At 45.9% G+C, this 24,518-nt stretch overlaps 1 protein-coding gene across 10 annotated transcripts in view; it reads left to right on the top strand.

Moving 5' to 3' along the window:
* The window catches only part of AFDN (afadin, adherens junction formation factor), a 143,678-nt gene that overhangs the window by 20,002 nt on the left and 99,158 nt on the right, over positions 1–24,518 (top strand). For 5 of the 10 annotated variants that reach the window (XM_039257143.1, XM_039257140.1, XM_039257149.1 and 2 more), the window contains exons 2-4: positions 16,489–16,684; positions 20,961–21,076; positions 22,700–22,863. In XM_039257143.1, the coding sequence (XP_039113074.1) occupies positions 16,489–16,684; positions 20,961–21,076; positions 22,700–22,863 (476 nt within the window). Of the gene's footprint in view, positions 1–6,579; positions 6,704–16,488; positions 16,685–20,960; positions 21,077–22,699; positions 22,864–24,518 lie in introns of those variants that run through there. The other 5 variants (XM_039257150.1, XM_039257141.1, XM_039257146.1 and 2 more) reach the window with 4 other exon arrangements.

Genomic DNA, 24,518 nt, shown 5'->3' with positions numbered 1-24,518 from the left:
ACCCTTGTTAATGTGTCCTTCTGTGCTAATGAACATTTTTAGCATGGATGCCTTCTCATTTCTTGGTCATGGCCGATGCAGAGATTCTAATTTACCAGGCCTGTCAGATTGATCTTTGACATGGTTATATCAATTTTTATTCCAGATTTTGGAATTTCCTATATTTGCTGTATATTCAGTTTTTTGTTTTGTTTTGTTTTTTTTACAACCTGGAATATATGAAATAATCATTGCTTGTTGTAAGCTGATTTCAGTGAATGGGTCTGTTTTCTTATGTTTATAGTCATTCTGATTTTCTCTTTGAATTGCCTCTTAATATATTTTATGTATTTTTCCAGTGAGCTATTTGTCTTTTTCATGTTGACTCCTAGAAATTCTTCAACAAATCTGATTCCTAATTTTTCATACTTTATATATCTTAGAAATACGTTTATGTTTATGGTTTCTCATGTTTTATGGTGTCGTCTGCACATAGATTTTAAAACTTTTGAAATGTAGTTCAGTTTATCTTTTTTTTTCTAAGTTTTATACTTTTTCTTGTTTGATGTATATATCCTGTGTTTTGTTTTCAAAGTTTTACAGTTTGGCTTTTTACATTTAGAGATTTGGCCCACTGGAGTCTAGCTAATGTGGTGCCCCCCCCCCCCCCCCTGGCAGCTGGTGCCCAGGGCCAGTATTTTAGGAGTCCACCCCGTACACCTGTTTTCTGGCCTGCCTTCTTGGATTTTTCTTTGTTATGAACTCAACAGTATATTTAAGAGGAAGCGTGTTCTGTATTATTTATCATAAAATGTCATGCTTCCTGAATGTTCCGTCTCCCGTATTGCTAGAACTGGGAATTGCACAGGCCAATTTCTCTACAATAGGGTAAGAGTCAGTGTGGCTTCCTGGTTGAAAAGGCGTGGCCCTTGTTTCAAAATCGCCTAAGTATAAATTCCGGCCACTAGTATTAGCTGTCCCATTGTGGTCAAGGGACTTGGTCTGTGACTCAGGTCGTCATTTGCAAGACAGGAAAGTAATAGTACTGAGGCCTCAGTGCACGTAGAGCACTTAGCACTGTGTTGGGCACAAGGTCTGCGCTTCCATTCAGGACTCATGAAAATTCCTAGGATGAGTACCTAGAGATGTTAGCTCTCTTGCGTGTGTGTTGTGTTTCCATCATTATTTGTGTTTCGTTTCTTCTTTCCCTTTTTTGTTTTGTGTGCTGTAGCAGAGCACCTTCCTGGCTCATCTCAGGATAGAAATGTAGCTCTGTCTGCTCATCTTCATATCAGGTGATGTTATTTGTGGGAGAGAGGAGGTTTGCTGTATGTTTTAGGTTTGCTTTGTGTTCCATGTCTTAAATTGAAAACAAATTCTTATTTGTTGCTGTTTCTTACTGTGTGTACAATGACATCTAGACACAGTAATATCATCTTCAAAAGTCTTCTTAAGTGAGAGTTTGTGAAAAGTACGACTTTATGTATAAAAACACAATCACTGGTTTTTAGGTTTTCATTTCATGGAACCTAACAGCATGTGTGGGTTTTTTTTTTTTTTTAATCTTTTGTTTTTGAGTTCATGCCTATGACATTCCATTGATTACCTGAAGAATGTATTCCGGAATGTACTTTTTTTAAGTCTGTGTATGCATGTGTGTTAGCCTGCGGTGTTTGTTAAACGGTGTGGACGCAGGACTCTGGAATAAGAGGTGACGGTGTTCTAGTGAGCAGAGTGTTTCAGTAACATTAAATGAGAATCTCCTCAGTGGTTGCTTCTCTTTGTGATAATTGTCTTTTGCACTTACGTTAAGAAAACTTCTCAGCTGAGCTGTGAACTGTTACCAGAGTTACTGTGTCCCTACATAGAGGTTCTATGCTCCTTTTCTAAATTAGTGCTGTTAAAAATCCTCCTTAAAAAAAAAAAAAAAAAAGTGTTTTCCAAGGTCCCTGTGCTGACTTATGCCCCTTACCTTTTTGTTTTTCTCTTGGCCTGGTACTAAGTGACATTCCAATCTGCTGGGGTCATTCGGTAATGCAAAGAGCCAAACAGGAAGTAAAGTCAGGAGGTGCTGGTTGGCACCAAATATGCAATTCAAGATTGTTCATGATTCCAAGGGAGAGAATGTCAAATATGTGCACCAAAACAAAGTATTTTATTTGTTTGTAAAATCCCAGCTATAGAACAGTAATAGTCCATGACCCTGCTGTCGCACCCTCTATCCAAAAATTATTTTGTTTCTAGTTTGTTCTTTTCACCTCTGTCCCAGCCCCCTCTGGAGTATCTTGTGTAATATGTGAAAGGCTTTAAGATACAGACGACTCAAACTAACAGCCTGTGATTTAAAGTTGTATTGCACGTGTGTTTGCTAATGCAGTAAGTTGCATGAAGTTTGTTTTTTAAATCAAAATAGATTGAATAGTGTGAATTCAATTTTTAGTCCACCTTGCTGCTATAGTGAAAAGATAAAGATGGAAGCGTTTTGATTATAAGAGTCTTTTTTGAATCAGTCACCAGAGTATTTATTTTACTTTGATGTGAAAGTTACCGTAAATACTGCAAATGATAATCTACCGATTTGTATATACGGTTTGTATGGCGCCTTACCCCTGTTCACATTTAGAAACTCCTTTTTAATATTTCACATACTTAAAAAAGAATTTCCATACAGATTTAAATACAGATTTAAGAAGTGGGATATTAAAACAAGTTTTCTTATTTTATATTCTTGGATTTTCTTTTTGATACAATAATATCCAGGCAGAGTTCAGGAACATAGTTATTTTGAGTAAGAAGATGTTATGAAATTTTCATGTATGTTGATTTCGTTATAGTCAGATGGTTGGAAATGATTTGGACTTTTGGGTATTGAATTTCAAAAACAATTGTAAAGTGTCATTTTTTGGTATAAAGCTTAATATTTTGCATTTTTCCAGTACTTTTTAAAAATGTGTGATCAGGGGCGCCTGGGTGGCTTAGTCGGCTAAGCGTCCGACTTTCGCTTAGGTCATGATCTCGCGGTTCGTGGGTTCGGGCCCCGTGTCGGGCTCCGTGCTGACTGCCAGCTCGGAGCCTGGAGCCTGTTTCAGTCTGTGACTCCCTCTCCCTCTGACCCTCCCCTGCTCATGCTGTCTCTCTCTCTCCTAGAAATAAATAAAAAAATTAAAAAAAAAAAAAAGTGTGATCAGTTTTTTGTTTTTGTTTTTTGGTTTTCTGCTAGAGATGGGATTGTGTACCTCTCAAACTATTTCTCATTTGAGTATGAGCACTTGAGAATGTGTACACGGCGAGTGACCTGGACTGGCAGGTGCCTTTATGTACCATAAATGTGCAGCGGCCACAGAAGCCTGTAGAGAAGAGTAGACTCCCGGTTTTGCAGACAGGAAACGAGAGAACACCAGCATCGGGCCCCAGAGCGACATGAGCATTAGGTGAAAATGCTGGCCTTTTAACCAGTATGTAGCCATTTCCAAGGCCCTGCCTCACTTTGTCTCTTTCCTCCGCGCACTTGCTGGTTGCTCAGCGTAAGCAGCAGATGCTTGCTTGGCCTCTGATGTTAATTCATTATCTATTTATGGAATCAGATGCCTTGAAGTTTTTCTAGAGCATGTGTATCTTTACAAAAATACGTTTATTTTTTATTTAATAATTAGTTTGTAATTGTAATTTATTTTCATATTAAATATTTTAATAAAATCTAATAGATGAGACTCATTTTATATCCATCCACCAGAATTAAGAATTTTCAACATTTGTTGTTCTTAATTCGTTGGTGGTGGTTGTTTTAGCTTGAACTATTTTAGAGAAAATCCAGAAAGCTGATGTGTTGTTTTTCCTCTGCTTCAGTGTGCGTCTCAGCCTAGCTTGTAATGCAGTAATACCGTCAGCAACGTCACCCATACTCCTCCCTGTTATCTAATATCTAGCCCATAGTCACATTTCCTGTCTCTCTTAAAGATGTGTTTTTACAGTTAATTTATCTGAATCAGGATTCGAACAAAGTCTACGTGTTATATTTAGTTACCTGATGTCTGTTTTAATGTAGAGCATTCTCATCCCTCTCCAGCCTGCCTTTTATTTCATGTCACAGACTTGCTGGAAAAAAACAGCTTAATTTCCCTGTACACTATCCCCATTCTGGACTTGCCTTTTTGTTTCCAGGGATAGGGGTGGTATTTGATGTGTTCCCATAGCTCGAAAGCCCTCATTGGCTTCAGGCCCAACCTCTGGATCAGAGTGCTTGGTGACTGGTGCCCGTGGAGGTCCCATAGGTGGCCTCACACAGGGCGCCCAGCAGGAGGTGAACGTGTGTGAGCCTGAATTTCCTACCAGCCTTCACAGGCTGCTTTTATCATTGTAGGTCTTCGCCTCATCAGCTGGTTACAGAATGCTGATTTTCTACTTCTGTCATTTCACTTTGATTGGCTGAAATTTTTCTGAGTTAAGGAAAGCAGGACAGTTTGTGAGTTCTTTTACTTCAGTTGCTTATTTTCAGGCCAAGAAGTTGGTGCCCTAGTTACTTGCAGTGGTGACAGTGATTTTTATTTTGTTTTTGACTTTGTTTTTCTTTATCATTATGAATGCGAGGATTTTTTTTCATTTTTTTAAGAAATAAGCTTTTTATTTTAATTCCAGTATAGTTAACATACAGTGTTACATTAGTTCAGGTGTACAATATAGTGAGTCGGCAGTTCTATACATCACTCAGTGCTTTTTAAAAATGTTTTAAATGTTTAATTTTTTTCGAGAGAGACCGCATGAGCGGGGGAGGGGCAGAGAGAGCGGGAGACAGAATCTGAAGCAGCTCCAGGCTCTGAGCCCGATGCGGGGCTCGAACCCACAAACTGTGAGTTTTGACTGAGCCACCCAGGCGCCCCTCGTTGCTTAGCTTAGTAACTTTTTTTTCCTTTAAGGTAATCTCTACACCAGTTCAGGGCTCGACCTCACAACCTTGAGACCCAAGACCTCACAACCTTGAGACCCAAAGTCGCGTGCTCCACTGACCGAGCCAGCCAGGCGCCTTGACCTGTGTACCCCTCCCCCCACGCACCTTTCCTCTGTTTCCAGCACTGTGTTCTCTGTAGTCAGGAGTTGGATTCCTGCTTTCTCTCTCGCCTGCCTTCCTCTCACCGGCTCAGGTCACTCGGCATCGGACCCTGAGGCAGCGCCCACGGTGCCGCAGGGGCGGAGTTCAGTCCGCGGGCGGCGGCGGGTCCGCCGCGTGTGCCCGCCCGCCGCGCGCCCCCGCGCCCCCCCCCCCCCGCCGCGCGCCCCCGCCCGTCCCCCCGCCCCCGCCCGCCGCGCGTGCGCCCTCGTCCGCGGCGGTCCGCGGGGTCCTGCTCGCCGCCCTTCAGGTTCCCCCGGTTCGGAGGCACACCTGTGGGGTGGCTAGAAGGGTTTTTCGAATGAGCCAGTTCATTTCGAGAACTTCCTTTTTCTGGCATAACAAGGGGTCCCAAACTCTTCCCGTCAGTTTTCTGACTTCTCTGTGGAACCAGCTCTTTCTCCAAGGAGCCCTGACCCCTTTTAGTGGAGAGTAATTTTGGAGATCACAGCGCAAGTGCCAGAAATGCTTATTATTTAAAAGTTTTTTTAAATGTTTACTTAGTTTTGAGAGATACAGACAGAGTGTGAGCAGGGGAGGGGCGGAGAGAGAGGGAGACACAGACTCCGAAGCAGCTCCAGGCTGCGAGCTGTCAGCACAGAGCCCGACGCGGGGCTCGAACCCACGAACCGTGAGGTCATGATCTGAGCAGAGGTTGGACGCTTAACCGACTGAGCCACCCAGGAGCCCCCAAAATGCTTATTATTTTTTTTTACTGCTTGTCTTTTGTTTCACAGCCTTTATAGTGGAAAGAGCCGGGAGATATTTATTTCTTGTGGGAAAAACATCCATGAATTTCTCCTCATATTTCCAGCTCAGATTTGGCCTAAAAGGGTTTATACTTGATTTCTTTGCTTTAAAAAATATTTTTAAGTGCTTATTTATTTGGAGGGAAAGAGAGAATCCCAAGCAATCTCTTTGCTAACGCAGGGGCCTCAATCTCGTGTAATGTGAGATTACGGCCATAGTCGAAATCAAGGCACCCCTGATTTAAAAAAATTTTTAATCTTCTTTCCCTTACATTGAAAATCTTGTTTTATAACTGTACTAACACAATTAACTTGTTTTATTCTGTCACATAGTTAACTATATAATACATGATAATGCCAATATTACTGCTAATAATAAGAGTAATATTTATTTGTAAGATACTTGTCCTTGGAGTTAGAGTCTGCTAGGAATGTAAAGTCAAAATACTGTTTTCTAACGTCACTTGGAAAAATTATTTTTTTCTGTATGGTGATGTAACCAACCTGATACATTAGACAATTTCAGTTTGGTTTAAATTTAAATGACATGGTTCCAAAGTTGAAACTGTGTAATCAGTTGCATTTAGAAGAGCTTTGCTTCCATCTTTACTACATTTTGGTCTGTCTGCTCAAGGAAGGTTTCTCTCTGTAGGTGTGCTCAGGTGTGTTTCTCTGTTTGTGTCTCCACCTTTCGTGGAAAGGATGCTCGCTGTGCGTGTGTCGTGTGCCCCTTGCTCTCTCCACCTGACCGTGCGCCGTGTCGCCGCGTCGCCGCGTGAAGAGCTCCCTCGTTCCTTTACTCCGGAACGCGCGGGCACCGGGGCTTCCTCGGCCTGTGCCCTTTGCTGGCGCGTTTCCTGACCTGTGCCACGTGAGTAACCGCACGGGGCAGTCACAGTCCCGCTGGGTTGTCTGTGGGGAGGCCCGCGAAGTGGGGTGGCCCAGTCGGAACGCACGCGTCGATGTGATTGGGGCCAGTGCTGCCGCGTGCTGCTCGGGGGCCAGGCACCTGTTCGCGCCCCGCCCGAAGTACAGCGTGGGTCAGACTTTCAGGTTTTTACCAGTTTGGTTGTTGAAAAATGGCATCTTATTGTCGTATTTTGAAGTCATTTTATCATCAGTGAGGTGGTTCATCCTTTTTTATAGTTGAGTCATATTTATCTCTTTTCTGAGCTGTCTGGTGAGTGTCCAGGGTTGGTTGTTTTTTGGTTTTTTGCACATTCCTCAGTGAGTTACTGGTGTTTTTCTTTTCAAGTTTTAGGAACTCTATTATTTTCTGTTTTGTGGGGACCAACGAACGGTTCATTCTTACAGGACGAGGCCCCCGCCTTGGTAGCAGCGGAGGCGGCCCCTCCTCTGGGCACAGCCCCCGCAGGCTGGCCGGCTCAGGAGCTGTAGTGACCGTCAGGGTGGCAGCCTCGGGAGCAGCTTGCGGCCTGGAGCAGGTGTCAGGCTGGCCAACTCCAGTCTCTGGGGATGGCGCTTGAGGGCGGCCACGTAGGAGGCATCTGGAGTGGTTCGGTCGGCTGTGAAGACGCTCCTGGAAATGTCATCCGGGAGCCCGTGGATGCCAGGTGACAGTGCTGCAGCCTGGACCCTGGGTCCCACATAGAGACCAGGGTGGACGCGCCCGCGGGGCCCGGGTCCAGCTGGAGACCAGCACTCTGCTTTTTGGCAGAGTGAGGAGTGCAGACACCCCCGCCGCCAGGACACATTATATATTAGAAAGCTGTGCTCCTGCCGTTAGCTGAAGAGGTTTTTCCCCATGTGTCACTTGTGTTTAGGGCTAACACGTTGTATGGTTTTTTGTCCTCCAAATGGAAGTTTATGTTGTCAAATTTGTTAATGTTTGTTTAGTTGCTATATATCTTCAATATATAATTTTTAAAATTCGGATTTCTATAAAGATGTTTGCTTATTACACAGTAAAAATTTTAAAAGGCCACATGTGACCTGGATGTGTGGACGCTGTAGAAAGGTTGACCTTACAGCTGCTCATAGAGATGTTCTCTGTGACTGTGGGCAGACTGTGTGGGAAACTGGGGGGTCTGGAAGCTGTGGAATCCCGTTCAGAGGAACCAGCACGGCTCAGTAGATGGAGTGATGGCATTTTGTGTGTGTGAATGTGTGTGAGAGAGGGAGTGGGGTTCCCAAGTGTGTAGATGAGGAATTGCATTTTTTAAAATTTTATTTTAATGTTTTATTTATTTTTGAGAGAGAGAGACACACAGCATGAGCAGGGGAGGGTCAGAGAGAGAGGAAGACACAGAATCCGAAGACAGGCTCCAGGCTCTGAGCTGTCAGCACAGAGCCTGACGTGGGGCTCGAACTTACAAACCGTGAGATCATGACCTGAGCTGAAGTCAGACGCTTAACCGACTGAGCCACCCAGGCGCCCCCAGATCAGGAAGTGTATTAGCCATAACATATCTGGACTTTATCAGGGAACTTGGCAACGTCTTTCATTCATTCTATTCTTGTGTTTTCGGGTTGGGTCTAGGTAGGATTAGATGAATGAGGAACCAGTTGTGCTCAAATGGTGTTTGTTTAACAGATTAGCACCAAGCTGAAGAAATGTTATTAGTTGGTAACTAATAGGCAGATGACTCAAGAATTTAAATTTTACTGGAACCTTGTGTGAGTCAGCAATATTAGGTGGAGGCCAAAAAGCTAATGTAATCTTAGATCACATTAATTACAGGTGTAGTATTAGAGATCGCAGTGTCCTTACAGGTGACCAGGGCTACACACGTGGAGTTCTGTGATCACTTCTGGACAGAGTGTCAGGCGGGGGGGGATAGAACACCAGTGTGTTCAAGAGAGAAGCGAACCAGTGGTAAGTGGGTGTGGAATTCTGTCACAGGAAAGAGAACAGTTGGAGGAACTAGAATGCTTGCTCTACGTCTCCGTAGGGACAGTTTTGTCCCTGCTGGGTGGGTGCTTCTGACATCAGCGTGTGTAGGCCAGGGACCCAGGAACATCCCAGGCACCCTCCATGCTCAGCACCGTTCCTACAGTGGTTATCTGGTCCAAAATGTCATAGAGCCGAGGTCAGGTAACCCTTTCTCAGACTAACGCGGTTTGACTGTAACCCCTAGTAAGGAAGGAATTGCATTTTGCTCTGTAGCCCTGGGCACTCGCAAGTGTAGCTGGCATTAAAATTTCACGCCTGCCCCATTTCCCCAACCTGGAGCACATGTCCTGGTAGAAATCTGTTACACTGTATGCGTGTCGCTAATCAGCAGGGGAGGGGGGAGTGATCCTTCATAAGCCATGGTTTGAGTATAGGCCTAAATAATACCAGAGAATAAAATTACGCCCAACTAGTAAAGCTACGTGAGATGAATTTTGCTTTTGTCCAAGACAGCACTTTCCTGCTGTTGAGCTAGAAAGAGCGCGTGCTGCATGACTAGTGAGCTCACTGGTGCATTCACTGGGGTTGTTGCAGGGCTTTTTTTTTTTTAGAGTTTTTTTTTGAGAGAGAGAGAGAAAGAGAGAGACAGAGCATGAGTAGAGAGGGGCAGAGAAAGAGAGGGAGACACAGAATCCGAAGCAGGCTCTAGCTCTGAGCTATCAGCACAGAGCCCGACGTGGGGCTAGAACTCAGGACCTGAGATCATGACCTGAGCTGAAGTTGGACCCTTAACCGACTGAGCCACCCAGGTGCCCTGTTACAGGGCTTCTTAACGTATGATCTGTGAATAGATATCATGGGGTATTTGAAGTTGGATGAGAAGATAATTACATCTTTATTTTCAGTAAATAAATTTTTATGAAGTTCTAATTGAAATTCAGCATTTTCTTCACTTAGTACCTTTCTATTCATGTCTACTTAAAAATTAGAGTTACATGAATCAACTCTAGAACTTACTTAATATGCTAATAAAGAAGCACTTTTTACTATGTTATGGTTTTTAAAAATCATAATAATTGAGTTTTAAGGCAATTTTTTCTCTGTAATCTTCTGTATTTTGATACATTTATAGTTTTTTTTCCATAGTTTATTGTCAAGTTGGTTTCCAGTACATTTACAGTTTTTATTCTGAGAACAAATTGATGGACTTTACTAGACTTCCAAAGGCTCTTTGACAAAATTGGTTATAACCTCTGCACTAGATAAGTGGCTTTTAGGGCTGTTTTGTATGTCAGTTGTTCAAATATACTTAAAGATTACAATAGAAACATAGACATAATCTCTGCTCAGGAATATGAGAATTGCTCTTTTGTCATATGGGTTTAATATATTCTTTAATTGACCCTTTTTCAGATTTCCAGTATGTGATGTGTGGTAGCTATTCAAATAGAGACTTATACATTTTATGAGGACCGTGGGGAAACGTTCACGTTTTGATCCCCCCTGACTCCCATACGCTGACTCAGGAGCTGGGTAGATTTCTAGCAGCAAACACAGACTGAACTTGCCCTGGACGCTGACAGAGGTGGGGCTCACAGATGTTCACTGGATGCTGTTGGCAGGTATAACTGAGGCTTTAAAAAAATATGTTGGCTTATTGGTTTTCACGGCAGGCTGTGTGTTCTGGCAGAGAATTGTTTTATTTTCATTGTTTACAAGTGTTTGTGTGCTGGATGAGTTTTTGTTAGGACTTTACACAAGGGGAGATGCGGGGGCAGGTGTTTCAGTCCAGAAGACTTGCTTTTCATCTGGAAGATGACTATTCCCGCATTTCAGTAAACTTTATCTTTTTTTTTTAATTCATTTATTTTGAGAGAGAGAGAGTGAGAGGGGGACATAGAATCTGAAGTAGGCTGTGCTGACAGCAGAGAGCCCGACACAGGGCTCAAACTCTCGACCTACGAGATCAGGACCTGAGCTGAAGTTGGACGCTTAACCTACCGAGCCACCAGGCGCCCCTACACTTGGTCGTTCCTCACTTTGTGAGCCAGCATCAAGATGTTAGAAGTGAAGTAGTTGGTTCACACTGAACAGATGTACTGTGTGATGTGTTAGAGATCAGGCCTTATTTTCAGACCAAAAAAAAAAAAAAATTAATGGAATCGTTTTATTATCGAAATCAATTACATAGATGTAGGAGAAGCGGAAACTCAGTTTTCCTGGATGAGGATCGCTGGGGCAGAGCAGTCGCTCTCACGGGACTGTATCCAGTTTACGTTCCGGCCCAGAGTGACCATGTCCTGTGGAAGTCCCTTCTCACAGAAGGGGACACAGACTCTGGAGTGTTGAGCCACCTCATGGTAGAGATGAGATTTGAATTCAGCCAAAGTGAAGAGAGGAAACTCTTAATTTGTGCTCTGTGGTTATCTGAAAAGTGGTTCAGTATAAAACAAACCTAAATGGGCTTAATTTTTACAGAAACCTCTTGAGGTTTGGGAGATCAGCCATTTACAAGGTACTGTAATTAGTTCTGTTAGATTGTTTTTTTTAAGTAGGCTCCACGCTCCAGGCTCCATGCTCCAGCATGGGGCTCGAACTCACAACCCCGAGATTAAGCGTTGCATGCTCTACCGCCTGAGCTGGCCAGGTGCCCCTAATTGGTACTGTTAGCGGGAAGGGCAGGGAAAAGACCCTTTTGGAATAAATGCCGTGGGAAGAGTGTGAGCCCGGTGAGGACATTTTACATTTTACAGCTGTTACTTAGTTTAAGCTTTCCAGGGTATTAGTTGTTTTGTGAAAGTTTTAGATAATGAAACGCATATAGTTTTAAAGAGTATTCTTAAAGTACTAGTGTTTAAGAAACAGTGTTTATACAAGATTCCAAAAGCCCATGTTGGTTCTGGCTAGCTTGAGCAAAAGGAGATTTGGGGTTGCCCTGGTGAGTTTTTACTGGTTTGGAGAAGAAGGCCAATTGATGATCAGTTAACTAATGATACTGATAAAATATTTAAAGGCAAATCTCCACCTTCAATCCTTGGTTCTTTGCATTAGCTCTCTAGAAGTTTATAAGAACCATCTCCAGTTTCCTAGACTTTTTGTTGGCGGTGGTTTTTTGGGTCTCTTGTTTCTGATAAATATTAATCAGAGTTGGCATTAAATCCACCTGAAGTAGTGTTTCATTTTCCCTGTAATAATCCTTGGGGGTAATATTTCTCAGGCAGAGGTTTATGCAAGGGTAAATATACACCTTTAGGAAAGAAAGAAACTTGCTTTTCTGTCGGGAAAAATAATTAAAGAAAGGAAACAGGTGATAGGTTGCATCTGCCTTTCGCGCAGATTAGCGCGGTGAGCGCGCATGCGTTCGTGGGGGGGCTGCCGGAGCTGCTGTGCTGCCCGCGCCAGACGGAGGTCTCTTCCTTGAAACTTGCCGCCAGCGAGTGGCGCTTCTGTAGGCACGGGGGGACCGCAGCCGTGTCGTTTCGTTTTAAATATTGTCTCGGTAGTTTGCACCAGGACTTGTTCTTTTAAGGAAACGTTTATCTTTGTAAAGTTATGACTGTACTGGCTGCAGCGTTATCAGAGTGTAAGCCCAGGGGTCAAGACTTCGTGGCTGCTTCTTGCACATTTAAAGTTCTGTTCCAGGGTTCTTAGCAGTGGAGAACAGGCAAACCAAAGCTAGAAGAATCGGATATTGCTGTTGGAAGTTTGGACTCAGATTTGTTATTTTTATGTGTGAAGCATCGCATTAGAGACTGAGGGAGGGCCTAGAACAGTGAGCGAGGCCCCTCGGGGAAGCTGCCGCCTAGTGGGAGCGTGGGCTGCTGGTGCTTTATGCAGTTTGCTCCTCAAGACAAGCTGCTCATTTTCATTTATAATTGAGGGAATTTGAGCTCCCATGTGTCAGGCAAGTCACTCAGAGATGCAGCTCTGCAGCTGAGGCCAGCTTCTCTGCGCCCTGCCGCGAACACCCGGTGCCCGTGGCCCGATCGGCGGGAGGAGGCAGGCACCTGCGCGGCGCGGGCCTGGCCTCCGGCTGCCGCCGAACCGTAGGAGTACTGGTGTCTGGACGCCACTTCTGTCTGCGACGGTGGTTGCGGCAAGTCATCGACCGCCGTGCTGGCAGAGTTCTTTCTCTTCACTGATGCTCCTGCAAGTCCTCCCGCACCTGTTGTAAAGAAGAGGAACAAGTCCCGTCACTCTTCTGCAGGGACGAAGGGACTGCTGAAACCGAGGGGGCTGCAGGGCTCGGGTTTGAAAGTTCAAGCGCCGGGGGGACAGCTCGCGCTGGCCGCGTCTCCGCCCTCCCCTTGGCGGGCTGCGTGGTTGCAGTGTAAACACACTCACCCTCTGTGGACCTTCTTTCCCAGCCCCTTGAGAAGAATACCTAATTCATGTTTGAGGAACTAAATGCTGAGCTCTTAGCATCTGGCACATGGTTGCCCTTAACATATGTTAGTTACTATTATTTGTTTGGTCATTACATGCAGAATTTTAGGTTCAAGGACTTCATTTTAGTCTTCTCGGGTCTGAAAATTCTGTGGACCTAGTCACACAAGCCAAACTTGTATTTAGCTGAATAGTTGAACACAATTATAATTTCTTTTTTTTTTTTTTTTAATATTTTTTATTTATTTCTAGGAGAGAGAGAGATAACGTGAGCCGGGAGGGTCAGAGAGAGAGGGAGGCACAGACTGAAACAGGCTCCAGGCTCTGAGCTGGCAGTCAGCACAGAGCCCGACGCGGGGCTCGAACCCACGAACCGCGAGATCATGACCTAAGCGAAAGTCGGACGCTCAACCGACTAAGCCACCCAGGCGCCCCACAATGATAATTTCTTAATTTATTAAGGATGTATTCTAGTAACAGCTATACTTGGGTATTCTGTGTGATGTTAAGGTAACTGGGAAAACTAAATATTTATATAACTTTTTTCTTTTCTTTTTTTTTCTTAGCCTGTGCACCTGTGCGAAGGGGAGGGCTAGAGGGAGATGGAGAGTGAGAATCACAGGCAGGCTCCGCGCAGGGTGTGGACGTGGGGCTCCATCTCACAAGCCATCTCACGGACCGTGAGATCATGACCTGGGCCGAAGTCCAGAGTCAGAGGCTTAACTGACTGAGCCCCCCAGGCGCCCCTCAGAGTTCATATTTATTAGCACTTATCTAGTGCACATGACATTAAAAGTAGTTTTAGAGGCTGCTTTATTTAGGCTTGGTAGAGCCTGGAAATTTGTTTCTTTAAAAACATCACCAGAAATATTAGTTCTCTGTAGACGGAAGTACTGTTATTTGTTGGATCTCTACCCTTGGGCTTACTCCTTTTTTTACATTTATTTCAGCGTTTATGTGAGGTCAGTAGCTGAACCGTGTTAATAATGGAGATTTGTCTTGATGGTGCCCTTTCTTACCTACAGACAGTAGTAATCTCTGCGTAAGGGGTTTCCGGAGGGTGACGGAGGGGTCTCCTCCTCCCCGTGCTTGTGTTCAGTTCGTTCTTGGTTGTTCCCTGTGTTCTTGCCAAGCTGGGCGTTCTTCCCAAATCTTTCATTTCTGGTAGTTAGGGGTTACTCGTTGACAGTTAATCGGAGAAGGTGGTGCCTTCCTGTCTTCGGAATCCGTAGCCACTTCTAACGGTTTTAGTCTCGTCATGGGCGATGGAAGGCAGTCCTGTTAGCAGAGTGACTGGGTGGGAGGTGAGTTTGCCTGACTGGTCTCGCTTCGTCTATGAAGCAGTAGCCGTCGGAGGATCCGGAGTGGTTTTGCCGGTTCCTGTGGGAGGCTGTGTCTGTAACGTAAAGACGATCTCAGAGTGGTGGCGACAGGAGCCCCAGAACCCGGGATAAGCTTGGGCTCCGTGGTGATGGCCGGCACCTGTACAACTGAATACAGACAGCCATTCGTGTTCTCTGACCTCTGAGGAGGTGGTGGACAGGGAGGGCTGACCCGGAAGTGGAAGCACTGCCTTGAGTAGGGCTGGTGGAGGGGGGCAGGGAGCCGAGGAGAGCGGGCGGCCAGGCACCGGCGGGTGCTTAGACAGCACCCCTGGGGAACCGAGCAAGCGCCTGGTGAGGTCGCTGTCACTGATGCTGAGACTTACAGGCGGACTGACGGTTCGGTACCTGACGAGGGTTTGGGGACTGCCGGAGTAACACCTGGAGGTGCACGTTTAAAGAGGACACCACTCGACTTTCTCTGCTGCTTCTCCCCGCCTCAACAAAGAAGCAGTTTATGTCACTTGGAGACCAGAACAGGACTGATAGAGCTCCCATTTTGCCAACTCCTAAAGCTGTTTGCAGTCTGACTCCCATACTGATGGCCTTACTTCAAGCCAGGATCTGTGGTTCCATGGTGGTGGTGGTGGTTTTTAACACACAGGCTCACTTTCTCTGTTTTCCCCTGGGGCAGTGGGAAACGAGAAGTGACTACTGCCTGGTGTTCGGACGGGGTCTGAGCAAGCACAGTAAAGCTACGCGGCTATAAATATGTCTTACTGTCTTGTTTTCTGTTTTAATTTTCCTGCAGTTTGTACGGTTAACCACATTCTATTATCTTGTAATAATTGTAATTATTAAGTCATGGTTATTAGTGAAGAATCAGTGGGTAGGTTGGAGGAAGTACAGAAAAGCTTACTTGTGATGGATTTTGAGCCCACAGAAAAGCCATCACCAGGAGTGACATGATCTGACTTTAGCAGAGTTTTGGGTGGATTCTAGACGTATTTTGAAGGTGGGATGACTTGATGTGCTGGTGTGGAGGCTGAGGAGAGGGAGGAGTCGGCAGTGGGGCTGAGGGCAGGGAGAGCGGATGAGGAAGTGTGCTTTTCCGGGGTTCAGGGAAATGATGGGGTACACAGGAGCCATGCACCTTAGCCCTTTGGCTCCCCAGGTAAAGTGTCCCCCACAGAACAAAAACCAGACCCCCTCTGATGTAGTGGTACAGCCTGCGGGATGTGAACCACTGAGTCTTACGGTTACAGCAGGAGGCCTGGAAGCTGAGTCTCCCCTGAATAAACTTCATTGTAATTCACTCGAACGGGAAGAGAGGGGATCACGGGAGGGGGTGCCCTGTGGTTGCATGCGCTTTGGCTGTCTTACGGTGGTGTTCCTCTGCTTGTAAGACCATCGTATTTATCCCCAGAGATCAGCGTTTGGGAAAAATTAAATGGTGTTCGTTGATGTTGGGCAAGTGGTTCATATGAAAATTAGTTTCAATTATATTCTGCAAGAGTTAAGAGTTTCCATTTACTCACATTCTTGTGAGAATTGGAGCTACCATTTCCCTCGTGGTTTTAGAGCAGTTTCTTCATTTTTAGGCTTTAGAATTTCAAGGCTGGAAAGGACGTCAGGGACTGGTAGGCATGGACTTTGGGGATCATTGGATCTTTTTTCACCTGTGGATTTGCCACATAACTGTTTGGGCAAGATCCTTAAACTTTTTGTTTTAATGACCAAATCTTGAAAATAGGGTTTAGTAATGAATCTGCTAACCCGTGTCATGGAAAGACACGGCAGAGTAGTGTGTGTCGGGGTGCGCCTGACACGGGCTGGAGACTCATTAGCCCCAGCTGTTACCGGCTGCTGCACAGCATCGTCCTGTACTCGAGGCAGGGACAGCGCAGGCTGTAGGTGACTTGTCCCGAGTCCCGTGATTCAGTCTGAAGATTAAACCATGACTCTCAGTTTCTGTCTCGTATGTTTGCAGTAATGAAACGTTTTTTAAAGGTGGTGAATGACCTTTTCTATTTATTATTGTTATAAAAATTGAATCTTTTTAGAATGTTGTTTTTCCTTTCTATTTTCCTTTAGGATTTGGAGTTTCATGGCGTAATGAGATTTTATTTTCAAGATAAAGCTGCTGGAAACTTTGCAACAAAATGCATTCGGGTCTCCAGTACGGCCACCACGCAAGACGTGATCGAGACGCTGGCAGAGAAGTTCCGCCCTGACATGCGGATGCTGTCGTCCCCCAAGTACTCCCTCTACGAAGTGCACGTCAGCGGAGGTCGGTGTGCACCCCGTGCCGCTGGCGGGGGCCTCCCCGTGTACCCGGCTTCCGGGCCACTCGTGTGTGCAGAGCGCGTCTGTCACAGCAGTGCTTTGCCGCGGGGGGTGGGGGGGGGGGGGGGGGGCGGCGTTGGTGCTTCCGAGAAATGTTTGGACAGGTCCCCGCACTTGCATCCGGTGGAATCAGGATGAATGTGTTACTTTCACACGTGCTTCATCCTCCAGAGCTAAGGAGCGCGACCCTTCGTGGCTACGGCGGGCCAGCAGGTGTGGCCCCGCGTCCGCACCTGCCGCGCAGTAGGCTACTTGCTTTTGGAGCAATAGTTCATGCAGCTTTTATGTGTAGATTATTATCCTACAATTCATTTAAACCAGTTAAAATATGAGTATGAATCCTCAGTCTTACAAAAATGAGTATTTTTATAATGTGAGCCAGTATATTTTCCTTACTCTTTGGGAGTAATTAGGGTGTCTTGAGGAAACTTTCTTAGGTAGTTAGTAATTTCTCGTGTTTTTTATTTATTTATTTATTTATTTATTTTTTAATTTTAAGAGAGAGAGAGACAGCATGAGTAGGGGAGGGTCAGAGAGAGAGGGAGACACAGACTCTGAAATAGGCTCCAGGCTCTGAGCCGGCAGTCAGCACAGAGCCCGACGCAGGGCTCGAACCCACGAACTGCGAGATCATGACCTAAGCGAAAGTCGGACGCTCAACCGACTAAGCCACCCAGGCGCCCCATAATTTCTCGTTTTAATGTTTGAAATTTTTGAAAATATCCTATATATCTATATCAGATGGCCTTTTATGTTGGAGTGCTTAGAAATTTAGAAATTTGGGGCGCCTGGGTGGCTGTTAGGCGTCCGACTTGGTTTTGGCTCAGGTCATGATCTCACAGTTCGTGGGTTAGAGCCCAGTGTGGACTCTCAGCTGACAGTGTGGAGCCTTCCTGGGATTGCCTCCCCCTCCCCCTCCCCCTCCCCCCTCACCGGTTCACGTGTGTGCTTGCTCCCTCTCTCTTCAAAAATAAACATTAGAGATGTAGAAATTTATACATTTTGTAATGAGTGGTTTGGAAATGTTGAGTCACCTATAAAAGACCTACGTTCTGTGTCTCTCTCTGCCCCTCTCCTCCTCCTGCTCCATCTCACTGTCTCAATAAATGTAAACAATTTTTTGTCCTTAAAATGCAAATCGCAGTTAATGCAACATGATTCCACACATAGCACAGACCCAATTTAAATACCTGTTAAGTTCCATCCAGAAATACTCTTTGAACATAAGTTATTTGTCTTGACTTAAGAATTGATGCTTTCTTTGCATATTTGAAATAGGGTAAGAATTTTTTGTACTGTGTGGAATTCAGGTGTGACAATCCGCCCCCTCCCCAAGAGTGAGATCTAGGTCGTATTTATTACTCTTTTAACATTATGAGGAGATCCCACCACATAAATAATACCAAAGCTAGATTTGACGGTAGAGGATAGCCTTAATTTTGGATGGTTTTTCTGAGGTGGAGTTTTTTCTGTAGCTCACAATCACTATAACTAGGTTGTTGAGAAGAAAATATAACTTTTTCTTTGACATTGTCTTTAATTAAAAGTGAACTGTGTTACGGTAAGGAGGTGAAAGCCCAGCGAAGGTGTCAGGGAAGAAGGTCGTGCCCATACCCGAGGTGAGCCGCTGGGGCAGTGTGGCTCTGGCCGTCCACACCCCTGCGTTCGCAGCAGGGGCCCTACCCGCGTGTGCCCCGGATGCTAGGAGACCCGGTGTGTGTGTCCCCGGCTTCCAGGTCCTGGAGCCCTGAGGGCGTCGGTGACGGGTCAGCGGCATCTCTGGGCCAAAGTTCGTTTTGTTGTTAGATGCAGACAAGTTAATAAGTGTTTATGCTCTAAGGACGTGATACATGTGTGAAAAATAGCGCACAAAAAACGAAGGGGAACCTACAGTAGTCATTCCGTTTTTGTTTTTTTTTTAATTTTTTTTTAATGTTTTATTTATTTCTAGGAGAGAGAGAGAGAGACAGCTCGAGCAGGGGAGGGTCAGAGAGAGAGGGAGTGAGACTGAAACAGGCTCCAGGCTCTGAGCTGGCAGTCAGCACAGAGCCCGACGCGGGGCCCGAACCCACGAACCGCGAGATCATGACCTAAGCGAAAGTCGGATGCTTAATCGACTAAGCCACCCAGGCGCCCCAGTCATTCCGTTTTTTAATGGCAGTTCCTGTGCCTCCCGTGCCCTGCTTGGCCCCGGGCGGGAAGCGGTGTCCCCGATCGCCTCCCAGGCGGGCCTGGGGCACTGCCACGTGAGGCCGACGCGACGCTGGCAGGAGGGACCCGGGAGGACCCCGTGCTCACTGTGCCCGCGGGCGGCCCCGGGACAAAGGGACTCCCCAGCCGGTGCGCAAGCCTGCAGCCCCGGCCGCCCGGGGAAGCTCCACCGGACCCGTTGTGTGTGTGCGCGGGGGGTTCCCTGTGTGAAATCCATTGGAAGAATAAAAAAGAGTCTGCTGATAAAAAAAAGTAGGAGAACCAGTGAGGCAGAAGGATCTATTAGGTCGTGCGTGGACTCTGACTGCACTTCCGTTTCATAGTTAGCCGCACACACTGCAGAGTGCTCACCCTTGATCTTGTTTTACTTTCACGATTTAGACCTGACTGTTTTTTTTTTTAATGTTTTGTTTATTTCTGAGAGAGAGAGAGCGTGAACAGGGGAGGGGCAGAGAGAGAGGGAGACACAGAATCTGTAGCAGCCTCTACGCTCTGAGCTGTCAGCACAGAGCCTGACACGGGGCTCGAACCCACGAACCGTGAGATCATGACCTGAGCTGAAGTTGGACTCTTAACCGACTGAGCCCCCCAGGCGCCGCTAGACTCGAGTGTTCTTAAAAATAGTCCTCTAAGGGGCGCCTGGGTGGCTTAGTCGGTTAAGCGTCCGACTTTCGCTTAGGTCATGATCTCGCGGTTCGTGGGTTCGAGCCCCGCGTCTGGCTCTGTGCTGACTGCCAGCTCAGAGCCTGGAGCCTGTTTCAGAGTCTGTATCTCCCTCCCTCTCTGACCCTCCCCTGCTCAAACTGTCTCTCTCTCTCTCTCTCCTAGAAATAAATAAAAAAAAAAAAAAAAAATAGTCCTCTAAAAAATATGCTCGGAAGGATTTTTTTTAAATGTTTATTTTTGACACAGAGGGTGTAAGCAAGGGAGGGGCAGAGAGAGAGGGAGACGCGGGGTCCAAAGCAGGCTCTGTGCTGCCAGCGCAGAGCTGGATGCGGGCCTCCAACTCACCAACCCTAAGATCATGGCCTGAGCTGAAGTCTGATGCTTAACCATCTGAGCCACCCAGGTGCCCCTGAAGGATTTGGGGCTAATACAAGTTTTGCAACAAGAAGACCTTGGTAATTTTGGTTTGTATCAGCAGTTACACACTTCTTGATCCAGTTTCTCATTTATTGCTCTGGTTTTCAGCTCTTATTTTTTCAGTTCATAAAATAATAAATTAGAACTTATTATTTCTGGATTTTTATTAACATTACTGTTTACATAGAGTACTCACTAAAAGTCTTTATCAGTCTATTTATGGTTTAAATTTGTCCCATTAACTCCTGCTAACTTGGCCACAGTACTTGTTCAGTGGGTCTCTGTATCCTGTGTTTCTAACAGCCTCATCGTATGTGGGCGTCCGGTAGGTGGTCGGTAGGTGGTCCAGGTGAGGGGGGCTGGGGAGCCCCTCTGTGGGCCCCAGGGCTTGTTAGAATTCCAGCAAGCGAGAAGGAACACACTGAACGTAACACACTGTCCGAGCCAAGAGACGGGTTGGTGGTTCCCGTAGGATTAGAGGGAGGCGGCGGGGCGAGCACAGCTGTCACTCACCCGCGGCCCCGGGTCGGCGGGACTTCGTGTTCTGTTGCCGTTGTTCTCTTACCCTCCCCCTGCATGGGAGATGGTTTGGTTTACAGCATGAGGCTTCTAACAGAGACCTCTCTCTATTTGTTTTGGCTTGTCTGCATTTCTCTTATTTTTCTAGTTGGATTCTAAACGTTGTAAGGAAATTATCCCTGGTCTGTGTTTGGCAAAGGGCACGTGGTAATATTAGAGTCTCAAGAAAATAGTAGGTATTTAAAACTCTCACTCGCCATTTTGATTACGTTTCAGCCTGATAGTAAATACTGGTGGTAAAAAGGGATTTTGTGTTGATAAAATTAAACGTATATCAGAATGTTTTATTAGCTAGTGCCTTTAAGTAACCATGACTTAATTTTTTTTTTTTATTTCATTATTTGAAGAAGAAAGAAGATTGGATATAGATGAGAAACCTCTGGTTGTGCAGTTGAATTGGAATAAAGATGATCGAGAGGGCAGGTTCGTTCTTAAGAATGAGAACGATGCCCTTCCACCTAAGGTACGCTGTGTCCCCGCCTCGTGCTGGCAGTGTCCCCGGCCCGGGGTGGACAAAACACACATGTCATGTGAATGTGATAAGGCTTCACTTTCCTTTTTGCCTCTCTTCCTAAATGACCTTTTGAAAACCCTTCCTGCAGAAAAAATTTTAAACAGAACCCTGCTTCTCTGTTTCACTGAATAATCCTAATACTGCGCTTTACTTTTCCAAAGAAGCATTACGTACTGTTTTTTATTAAGAGATTTAATGATCAGGTAACCAGTGCCAGGCTTTTTTTTTTTTTTTCTTTTTTACCAAATTATAAAGTTCTAATAAGCATCAGAAGGGTAAGTAAAGTTTTAATAACCCATTTATGTATGAGTTTTCAGATATAATTTTCAGTGCCCTGAAAACCTTTTCCATATTGTATGTAAGTTTTCTTGGTTGATGTAATCGAGTGATTCTAGACAGATGTCTGGAGTTCCTAAGCTGCTGGTCTTCTGTGGGACACTGTCTGTCTGATATGAACTATGAACTGTGGATAAAATTAGAAAATAACTATAATTTCGGTTAAATCAAGTGATAGCAAATGCAGAGGCCAAGAACGCTTTGAGAAAACTCCTCAACGATTGGGACATGCGTGTCGGTACTCACTTTTGGAAACGAGGGTTCCATGCTGCTTGTGTGACGCTGCTGCTCTGTGCTGAGGAGTGTGCGTGGCCTTGCCTGGCCTCTGCCCTGGTGCTTGTTGCGTTTGTAGCAAACACTTATAAAATAATAACGGACATCTGTCTCCTCTCTTCTCTCCGGTCTGGTCCGTGTTTTATTTCATCTTGGCACCGTGAGTTGAGCTGAGTGCCCAGCTGTGGGCCAGAGGTGCTCATTCTCGTATCAGAGCCCTTGTTGGGGGTCGGGCGGCGTGGGTGCAGCTGGCGGTGAGGATGGCAGTGAGGTGGCAGAGGGCAGTTAGTCCCCAGCTCAGGCACCCTTCTGATTAGTCGTGATCCTTTATGGTCCACTTACTATGTAAAAACTTTTGTCTCTGTGTCATCTGCTGTGTCATCTGCTAGGCCAAGTTGTAAATTAAAAGTAAGCAAGCAAATAAAAAAGATCTGGAAAAGAAAGTACAAGTTTTTGCACAAACAGTACTTACAGTTTTGCTTCAAAAAAGCCACTTTCTTAGGGCTACTCTTGTATTTGTTTTCAAGTTAGAGAAATCATCTGTGAAGCAGAGGATGATTTAAACACTAAGTTATTTTCGTATTTTCATTAGGTTCCTTTTTTTTAGAGTAACTTAAAATTATGTCGACTTTTATTTATTGAAAATCAGGTTTCACGAGTCCCACTCTGGCTTTCTTTACTGGGCTTGGTTTTCCATTTGCTTGCTTGCTCACATATTTTGAATTGAGGTAAAATATACATGTGGTGAAATGCACAGATCTTGAATGTGTAATTCACTGAGTTTTGGTAAATACACGCCTGCAGGCGTCAGCCCCATCAGGATAGAGAACATCTCCATGCCCCAGACCTTTCCCTGGCCGGGAGCTGCGTGTTGGCCGCGACAGGCGAGAAGTCAGCTAGGCCGTAGAGCGCTGTCTGTGACCCTGTGTAACAGCGCCATAGTGATGATGTTACTTTTATCAGAAGGCTCAGAGCAACGGACCTGAGAAGCAGGAGAAAGAAGGTGTTATCCAGAACTTCAAGAGAACTCTCTCTAAGAAAGAAAAGAAGGAGAAAAAGAAGAGAGAGAAAGAGGCCGTGCGGCAGGCATCTGAGAAAGATGACAGGCCCTTCCAAGGGGATGACGTGTAAGTACTTCGGAAACGTGTCTGTTTGTCTCTGCCCCAATTCGCTTGTGCTTTTAACGAAGCAGACCTCGCTCCTTACCAGGTATGCTGCGGGAAGGGCGGCTGTCTGCTGAGAAGTGAGCTTGGGTGTACTCAGCTCTTCTGTTTGAGCGAAGCTGCTCTAGTGCTGAAGTGATAGGTGCTCATTGCAGAAAGTCAGAACATAGAGATTTGTCAGAAGGGGACAGAGGCCGCCTGCCCTCCCGGGCGCCCAGAGGGAGCTGTGGGTTTCCTGCTACACAAATGGTGCACTTCACACGGTTTTTAAACAGAATCAGAGGCTTTTGAAACTAGAGCTTTCTACGTGACCTTTTCCACTAAGGTGTATCACATGAGTACGTAGGTGTATGTTCACGAGTATGTATTTTCACGAAAGTGTAAAGTAATTTAAATGATCATGTAGTAATCCTACACTTTCCCCCCCAGTCTATCTCCCCATTCCCCTTTTATGTACTTGTAGGTAGTTCACCGAGCTTTTTGGTACTACCAAGTAATACTGCTGTGACTGTCCCTGCTTAGGGAACAGCTCGGGGAACTCGACCCTGGGAGGCACTCGGGACGAACGGCTCAGGCAGCCCGGGACACGGACGGGGCCAGGCCGTCCCCGGATGCGTCTCCCACAGCCCACGGGCCTCCTTGCTTCCTCGTGCTCTCTCCCTTCGCAGAGCGCAGCACCGCCACAGAGCCCAGGTCCCGTTCCCTTTAACAGCGCAGACGCCTTTCCCCACATACGTTCACTGCCCCACTGCCCGCTGCCTTCTGTTGTCCTCACTTCTCCAAGTCTGTCTTTGCTGTTTGGTTGATACGAAGTATCCTGTGTATGTCGAGGATTATTAACTGTTTGCTAGTTAACGCTGTTGAGAGTGGAACTGAACCCACTTTGGGTTGCACCGCAGTGGGTTTAGATAGTAATCTGTGAGAAGGCGAGGCCTGTGGAAGGACCTCACGTGAGCTCCCGAGCACAGCACCACATACACAGCAGGGCTCTTCAGCATAGTTACACCGGGCGTAGAAATTGCGTAAGTAGATTGCTCATACATGAAAAATATCAAAGAAAAGAGAGTTTGAAAATTATGCTACGGTTTGTCCTATTTATCAGTTTCGTTTATGGAGTGACATATTGTTTGTGTTAAGAAAATGAGGTGCTAGGGGCGCCTGGGTGGCTTAGTCGGTTAAGCGTCCGACTTTCGCTTAGGTCATGATCTCGCGGTTCGTGGGTTCGAGCCCCGCGTCGGGCTCTGTGTTGACTGCCAGCTCAGAGCCTGGAGCCTGTTTCAGTCTGTGACTCCCTCTCTCTCTGACCCTCCCCTGCTCACGCTGTCTCTCTCGCTCTCCTAGAAATAAGTAAAAAAAAAAAAAAAGAAAATGAGGTGCTAAAGGGCACCTTGAGTGGCTCAGTCGGTTAAGCATCCGACTCTTGATTTCCGCTCAGGTCAGGATCTTATGGTCATGGGATTGAGCCCCGCGGTGGGCTCTGCTTTTAGCCTGGAACGTGCTTATCTGTCTTCCTCTCGCTCTGCTCCTCCCCTCTTGTGCGCTCGTGAACACGTGTGCACTCTCTCCCTCTCAAATTTAGAAAGAAAATGAGCTACTTAAAATGATTTAAGTTCAACTTG

The sequence above is a fragment of the Hyaena hyaena genome, unplaced genomic scaffold (genome assembly GCF_003009895.1).
Source record: "Hyaena hyaena isolate Hyena2069 unplaced genomic scaffold, ASM300989v1 scaffold_603, whole genome shotgun sequence".
NCBI lineage: Eukaryota > Metazoa > Chordata > Mammalia > Carnivora > Hyaenidae > Hyaena > Hyaena hyaena.
Note: the sequence above shows the minus strand (reverse complement) of the source record. Positions and strands in the feature narration are given on the sequence as shown.